This window comes from Arachis hypogaea, chromosome 6 (assembly GCF_003086295.3).
Source record: "Arachis hypogaea cultivar Tifrunner chromosome 6, arahy.Tifrunner.gnm2.J5K5, whole genome shotgun sequence".
Classification (NCBI taxonomy): Eukaryota; Viridiplantae; Streptophyta; class Magnoliopsida; order Fabales; family Fabaceae; genus Arachis; species Arachis hypogaea.
Genome location: NC_092041.1, coordinates 111,817,031 through 111,824,575, shown reverse-complemented (window position 1 = coordinate 111,824,575; position 7,545 = coordinate 111,817,031). Strand labels below are relative to the sequence as shown.

At 38.7% G+C, this 7,545-nt stretch overlaps 3 protein-coding genes across 3 annotated transcripts; 2 read left to right on the top strand and 1 right to left on the bottom strand.

Moving 5' to 3' along the window:
- The first annotated feature begins 2,223 nt into the window (after positions 1-2,223).
- Positions 2,224-3,215, top strand: LOC112757821 (uncharacterized). Its single transcript, XM_025806376.1, has 2 exons — positions 2,224-2,767; positions 2,869-3,215. The coding sequence occupies exons 1-2, from the start codon at positions 2,224-2,226 to the stop codon at positions 3,213-3,215; spliced, it is 891 nt and encodes a 296-aa protein (XP_025662161.1).
- Positions 3,216-3,269: 54 nt separating this feature from the next.
- On the top strand, positions 3,270-3,926 carry LOC114925529 (uncharacterized). Its single transcript, XM_029293912.1, has one exon. The coding sequence runs from the start codon at positions 3,270-3,272 to the stop codon at positions 3,924-3,926; it is 657 nt and encodes a 218-aa protein (XP_029149745.1).
- A 620-nt stretch (positions 3,927-4,546) lies between these two features.
- LOC112757820 (protein MAIN-LIKE 1-like) lies at positions 4,547-5,555 on the bottom strand. Its single transcript, XM_025806375.1, has 3 exons — positions 5,005-5,555; positions 4,826-4,913; positions 4,547-4,720 (listed from the first exon to the last, which is right to left on the bottom strand). Exons 1-3 carry the CDS (start codon positions 5,553-5,555, stop codon positions 4,547-4,549), a joined length of 813 nt encoding a protein of 270 aa, XP_025662160.1.
- Positions 5,556-7,545: the final 1,990 nt, after the last annotated feature.

Here is a 7,545-nt window from a genome sequence, read left to right as displayed (position 1 = left end):
ATGGGTGGTCCATTTATTTTTTATATTTTTTTTAAAAAAAGTAGTATTTTTAGCTGATATTTCTTTCGATCCGACTCAAAAATTCGACCAATCAATTAAAAAAAAATATTTTTTAAAGATTTTTTTACCTAAAAATGATAATTTTTATCAAAATATTTTTCAAAAAATAAAATAAAAGAACCATCAGATTAACTATAAACGGTTTGAGTTGAAAAATTACGGTGCGCGAATAAAACAAATTTAAATGGTACAGTCCATTTAACCCACAGACTTAACGAACGGAACTTAAATGAACTAAACTAGCCCGTTTGATAATCCTACTAAAGTGGAGACAACAGAAGAAAAATAAAAAATAACAAAAATATTAAAGAACTACTATGAATCTGCTTGCTGGAAAAGAAATTGACATTCCATGGTTTTGGCGGAAAAGGAGGTTAGTGTTGTATTGTTGTCTCTCTTCTAGTCTTCTTTTAAGAGAACATGCACCTCGATTCTTGAGACTTTAATCGCGTCTCGTGACCCTGGGAGAGACTTTTATAGTTTATTAGTTTTGATATTTACATTGTCTTCTATATTTTTTATGTATTAAAAATCATTTTTATTTTTGTATTTTTTTCAATTTTTTTAATAAAAAATACATATAATGTTTATATTCCCTCATAAATTTGTCATCTCATTGCGCATGGCTTCAAACTTTTCATTTTTGTTGTAACTGATTATCTCATTGGATCTGTCGTATAAATGAATAACAATACATTTAAAAAAAATTTGGGATCACAAAAATATATACAAAAGAATCGAAATTTTAATATACACACTAAAAATAGTTATTAACAATAGATAAAAGTAATTTATTGTTGGTAGAATTCTGTTTCTGTCCCTGTGTATTATTCTTTTGGGTGAGTGGGGGTGAAAAATTAAATAATTTTACCTTTAAAAATAATAAAAATTTAATATCCAAAGATTGGGATAATACATGTCAGGTTTCTGATTCACGGAAAATTGAAGAATATGATAAGAAATTGACATTAACTTGGAATTCAAATAATTAAACAAAAGAGACATTAATGTGAGTACACACATATCTTATAAAATAGACGACGAAAGAATTATTTATCTAAATTCTCAGCTGTTTATGATTTTCATGACGCTACTTTTAGGAAAAATAATTATTTCCTTCAAAACGATTTTTTAGCTTTATTTTTAAAAATATGATTTTTTTTTTTGGATTAACAGCAAGTTCGCCGCCCTCCCCGACAAACTCTATAATTTATATAGAGTTCGCCATCCTCCCAGCTAATTCTATGATGAGTTCGGAAATAAAAGGAGGCCTGTTGGAGATCAAGCAGTCACAACTTCTCTAGTTACTTTCTTCTTCCTTACTGTTAACGTTATAGCTACGATGTCAGGAAATCCATTGTTATCTATTCATTACGATGGTGAAATAGTGTATGATGAAAAATGTTCAATTGTCTTTAAATCGGGCCAACCGATAATTATGTATATGACAGCGAAAGTCAACAGTTTAACAGCTTTGAAGAGTTTGATATTGCATGCCCTCAGATAGCAGGATTCTAAAAGGGTGAAAAAAATTTACTACAGATATCCGACCGAGTTAGATGGCAATTTGTTTTATAAAAGGTATATTATAGTTGTGTTGTCTTTGTCTCTGTTACAAGTATATTTATCAGACCATCGTTGTGAGCGATATTTCTATTGTTTTGAATTAGGTACCGGTTGCGTGACGACGAGGACGTACGGCTTATAAGGTCATGGCACAACCGATGGACCAATATTCATCTGTTGGAGTTATACATGTTTCTTGTTGACTTTGGTGGCCGAGGATCATCTGCAGATACTGTCAATGATAGTCCGACGGGTGGCATTGTTAGACGAACTATCAGAAGAACGATGGTGGATCTGAATATGCCACCTGAGGGTAGTCAGGAGGGGTCTAATGTTGAAATTCGTAACGTTAATTCAATGGATGACGGTCTTGAAAGTCATGACGGTTCTGCTATCAGAGATCCGATGATGGAGCAGTATGAAGTCAACCACGATGATGGAGAGGATGCTGAAGAAGAAGCACCTGAAATCCCTGATGATGGTGACGAGGAAGAGGAGATGAACTACTACGGTGACACATAGATTGCTCTGACACAATCTGCCATTTCTCAACCATATTACCGGCCGGATCATTTCACTAGGTTGAATCTCGATGCAATGACATCGGATTGGTCGTTTACCCAAGGAGATCCTAAAGAAGACCCAAGCAACGAGTTTGTGGATGGACAACAATTTGGGAGCAAGGAAGAAGTCATGTTAGCAGTTAAGCAGTACAGCATCAGGAGGGCTATGAAGTACAAAATAGTAGAGAGTGACCATTGGAGGTACAATGCAAGATGTATCCAATTCGGACCCGGTTGTAATTGGAGCATACTTATATCATATTGCCGAAAGCAAGAAAGGTGGGAGGTTAGGAGATACACTAGGCCTCATACTTGCATGCAAACTTCGATGGGGCAAGATCATCGTAGGTTGGATTTGAAGGTCATTGCACAACATATTTTCACGATGGTCAAGGCCGATCCAGCAATCAGCATCAGGGTTCTACAAGGAGGTGTAGAAAATCATTTTGGTTACAAGGCGTCATACAGAAAGGTTTGGCTTGCAAAACAGAGAGTCATCGCTAGAATATATGGCGATTGGGAAGAGTCGTACAAAGAGCTTCCTCGTTGGTTATTCGCTATGCAGATGTACTTGCCAGGTAAGATTTATTTCCGGTTTATTTATTCACCGTTAATTAATTTAGCTGTGTTCAAAAAGCTGACTAATGTATGTCCAATTTAGGTACTTGAGTGCAGCTAGTGACACAGTCGTGGCCTGCCTCCACCGACACTGTGATGTTTCATCGGGTCTTTTGGACGTTTCTACCGTATGTTGAGGCATTCAAGCATTGCAAGCCATTTATCTCTATTGATGGCACCCACCTATATGGTAAATACGGTGGAACTTTGCTTATGGCCATAGCGCAAGACGGCAATACAAACATTCTGCCCATTGCATTCGCAGTTGTTGAGGGTGAGACAAAGGAGCCGTGGTCGTTCTTTCTTTCGTACTTACGGGAGCATGTTACACCACAACCAGGGGTGTTAGTGATTTCAGACAGACACAAGTCCATTGATGGAGCACCGAATGCTGAAGGGAGTTTATGAAAACCGCCTCATGCCTTCCAAGCGTTTTGTACAAGACACATTGCAGCCAACTTCATGACCCACTTTAGGAACAAAGAGTTGAAGAAGGTTCTTATCAATGCAGCGTACTCGAAGTCGCATCGTGAGTTCCCTCATTATTATGGCCGTCTGAGGGGCGAAAACGTAGCTATTACAAACTGGCTTGAAGAAATGCCACTGTCACAATGGGCACAGCATGCTGATGAGGGACGTCGATTTGGTCACATGACGACCAATATCTCTGAGTGTATTAATGCTGTTATGAAGGATTTCCGCAATTTTCCAATCACGGCTCTTGTTAAGTCAAGTTATTTTCGTTTGGGTGAACTTTTTGCAAGAAAGGGTTGCGAGGCACTGGCACAACTTCAGGTCGGTGCTGAATTCTCACAGACATTGATTAAGGCCATAGAATTCAACTCGAAGCACGTGAACACTATGAATTTTTACCAGTTTGATCGGTCCAGGACAAACTTCACGATTGAAGAGTTAGCGGCAGTTTCGGGATCTAGACGACAGAATTATCAGGTGCTACTTGATGAGGAAAAGTGTGATTGTGGGTATTTTCAGGCTCTCCATATTCCTTGTCGTCACGTGCTTGCAGCTTGCTCTCATGCAAGGCCTGATTGGAAGCAATTTGTTCACCCTGTGTACCGCATGGAGTCAGTCTTCAATGTTTATAGATCAGAGTTTTGACCGATAGGATACGAGGATGACTGGCCATCGTATGACGGATCCAAAATCCATCCCAACCCTCAGATGATGAGAGCGAAGAGAGGTCGGCCCGTGAGCTCCAGGATTCGTAACAACATGGATGTGTGGAGCATAATGGGGAGAAGCGGTGCGGATTGTGTCGCCAAATTGGGAACACGCGGAGGACTTGCACCGCTATTGGTGATGGAGGTGCATCTTCTAGTCGACGGTAGTCGTAGTTGTTTTAAATAAGTTAATGTACGCATGAACTATAAAGTTATATGTCGTGAACTATAATGTCATAAACTTATAAACCATTACAAAAGTTGTAATTTGTCAGCCGCCGTGATATATAACATAGTGACGTATAATATCATACATAACTACTGTTTTCATCATAACTAACATAACTAAGTGTTGGTCACCCAGACCGAATAACTCTGTGTGCGCCCACTGCAGGTACCATGTCATATACGGGAGGGACGGACGCATGTCTATATGATGATATATCAGCAAACGATGGTCGGCCCGAGCATCCCACATCTCATGCCAGCCACCAAGCAGATGCGGGAACTACTCGCCGCGACCAAATCTCCCATCCAACCTGTTCATGTCGTCAATGTTCAGCGGCCTAGTGGGAATCTGCTGCAGGCCATCGAACTGACGTACCACCCGGTCCACTTGACGATAGCGAAGCACAACAGTGGACAAACAACCGCCGCCGATGCATCTGCCTCTGCAATCGCCGGTGGAACAAGCCCAAACAGCTGCGGGTCAGCATATGGCATCCACTCAACCTGTTCACAGAACACAGATGCACGACAAAATTCAGATAATCATATGCAATAGGTACAAAAGATAACTAAACATTAGTTTCTTAAAATTAAACATTAATAACTCACATTCAGCATCCCAATCCCGTTCAGCGTATGCCTGTACTGCCTCAACATGCGGTCGCCTGTGGCATTGTCCGGCCGGTACTGAACCCACCTACACAACCAACAACCATAATATTTTAGCCTTTATTATTAATAAACAACTTAATAATAAGTTGAATAACTTCGGTTAGTGTTTATAATACCTCTCGACCAGGGGAAAGCGACGAGCATCAAACCCATCAGGTCGTACCAACGGAATACGGTGGTAGGCCCAAGAAAGCATCAAGCTGACGCATCCTCCCATGTTGCGCTGACCATGCTTTGTGGCCCGGCACATCTGGCGATACAGCCATGCCAGCACAGCCAAACCCCACGACAACCTACCACATGCATCAATGTCCTCCAGCAGGGGAAGCCACCTGATATGCACCCGAGAGTCAGATGCATCGGGGAAGAGGATACTGCCTATCAACTGCATGATGTATCCTCTCGTATACCTCTTCAGCTGCTCCTCTGTGGCATCCTGCTCTAGCTCTCCATAAACCGTGTTGTGGAACCAAGTGAGCTTGACAGTCCACTTCGTCCGTGACTGTCTGTCCTCTGGGTCAAGAACAACACCCAGTATCTGCTCACATAACTCCTCAATGGTCCGTCCCTGGTGGTGCTGCTCCCACCCACCGATGCATCCATTCACAGGATCACCATCAATCCTGAGTTCCAACTGATATGCAACGTCCTGCAGGGTGATGGTCATCTCCCCACACGGTAAATGAAACGTGTGGGACTCAGGCCTCCACCTCTCTATCAACGCCGAGGCAAGCGATCAATCATACTCAAACTCCACCATGTATGCGACGTACTCAAAACCGGCTCGTCTCAGATATGGCCTAATCTGCTCCGACGGCCGTGTCATCAAGGTCCTCTGGTGCACAAAATCCGAGGCGCCTACCAAACGGAAAAAAAATTAATAAAGAATGGTACCTTGAATAAATACAATAGCAAGTTTACTTTTTCTTCATTATAATAAAATAAAAAAAGGGTTAAAAAATCATACCACTCGATCAAGCCTCCCGGCAATGTGCTCAGTCTGATCCAATCTATACATCTCATGCTCATAACCCAATAACTGCTGCTCCATCGAAACACAATCTACTAAAATAAAATCACATACTAGATTATTAAAAAATAAACTAAATGAAAAATGGCTTATAAACCTACTTAACTGACGTCGTCATGTAAGTAATTAATTTATAACTACCTAACATAACAACACTAAAAAGTACGTCTACCTAACTAACATGTAAACAATAAATATGTTATTCTAACTAACAAACGATCTATACCTAACAACTTTATCTAACATGTAAACAGTAAACCAACTTAACATAAAAAAATAGACTATTATTTACTAACCTGGAACTGAGACAGTCGTCCACACTAAACTTCACGTTTGTCGAAAAGGCAGAAAAAGGTAACAGAGAAAATTTGAAGGAGAGAATGGAAAAAGGAAAGCGACAAACCAAAATGGTCCCACAAGTATATATAGTCTGCCAAACTCACCATAGAGTTTGCCGGGGGGCGAACTTGCTGTTAATCCAAAAAAAAAATCGTATTTTCGAAAATAAAGCTGAAAATCATTTTCAAGGAAATAATTGTTTTTTTATTTTATAAATGAAAAAAAATCCCTACTTTTATGTTATGATCAAGGTTCTAAAAATCGGACCGGTTATCAAACCGTTCTAGTCAATGGTTCACTAGTTTACTGGTCCAATCGGTCTAACCGTAGTTCAACCGGAAAAACCGTTCCATGATAAAATAATAAGTAAATTATAAATAAAAATCATAAAATATCTTTCAAATTTAAAACCCTGCAGAAACTATCACCAACTAAATGTAATTAATCATCAAAATATGCAAAATAATTGCAGTGCACAAGTTAAAGATAGACAATATTACCTTAACGTAATTGAGTCAAAAAGTGAAACAAAACAGGCTCTTTGAATTCTTTTATGCTTGTAGGCTTTAATATAATCATTAATATAATCATCATCATACAGAGAAACTTTCTTGAAGGAATTTATGGCAACCAAAATAGGCCCTACTTTTGTCTGAGTTGTACAAGATATGATCAACAAGGTTAAATATTGAAGTTAGTTAATCAGACCAAACAAGAATATTTCCCAATTGTCTCACTGAGTCCAGCCAAATGGAAAAAACATCACTGTGTACTATCGTAATTCTAGATCATATCTTACTTTTTCATCAGGCAGTGAAACAACAGACTCAGTTCTAGAAGATGTTGTTATCTTCACCAACTCCTAATTCCCATTTGAAAGTTGAAGCCAAACTGAACCTTTTGAAATAACAAACTTCAGAAGTAAGGGAAAGAAATAGAAAATTCTGAACTATCCATGTCTTACGAATAATGAGAACAGAAAAACTCAATCTCTTAAACTCAATAATTACATCAGTTATCCAACTAAATAATGGGATCACAGTTATCATAAACTGATTTCAAAGCTTAGAAGCAGAGTGAACTTAAAAACATGAAGCATATAATAAATCAAAAGATCACCAATTGTAATTTTTTTAATAAGAACAGAAGTTAAGAACAATGAAAAATGAAGAAAGATTAACATTTTTTAACCCAATTTTAACTAAGCTCATCACAATGATTAACAAAAACAAAAAGCACTGAATGAACAGTGAATCAGTAACATGGGTAGTGCAAATTTAAAAGTTAT

Coding starts and splice junctions, on each gene's coding strand:
- LOC112757821 (XM_025806376.1), top strand. CDS start 2,224: ATGACATCGGATTGGTCGTTTACCCAAGGAGATCCTAAAGAAGACCCA. Junction 2,768..2,868: donor TATGCAGATGTACTTGCCAG/GTAAGATTTATT, acceptor GAGTGCAGCTAG/TGACACAGTCGTGGCCTGCC.
- LOC114925529 (XM_029293912.1), top strand. CDS start 3,270: ATGACCCACTTTAGGAACAAAGAGTTGAAGAAGGTTCTTATCAATGCA.
- LOC112757820 (XM_025806375.1), bottom strand. CDS start 5,555: ATGACCATCACCCTGCAGGACGTTGCATATCAGTTGGAACTCAGGATT. Junction 4,914..5,004: donor CGCTTTCCCCTGGTCGAGAG/GTATTATAAACA, acceptor TTGGTTGTGTAG/GTGGGTTCAGTACCGGCCGG. Junction 4,721..4,825: donor ACGGGATTGGGATGCTGAAT/GTGAGTTATTAA, acceptor TTCTGTGAACAG/GTTGAGTGGATGCCATATGC.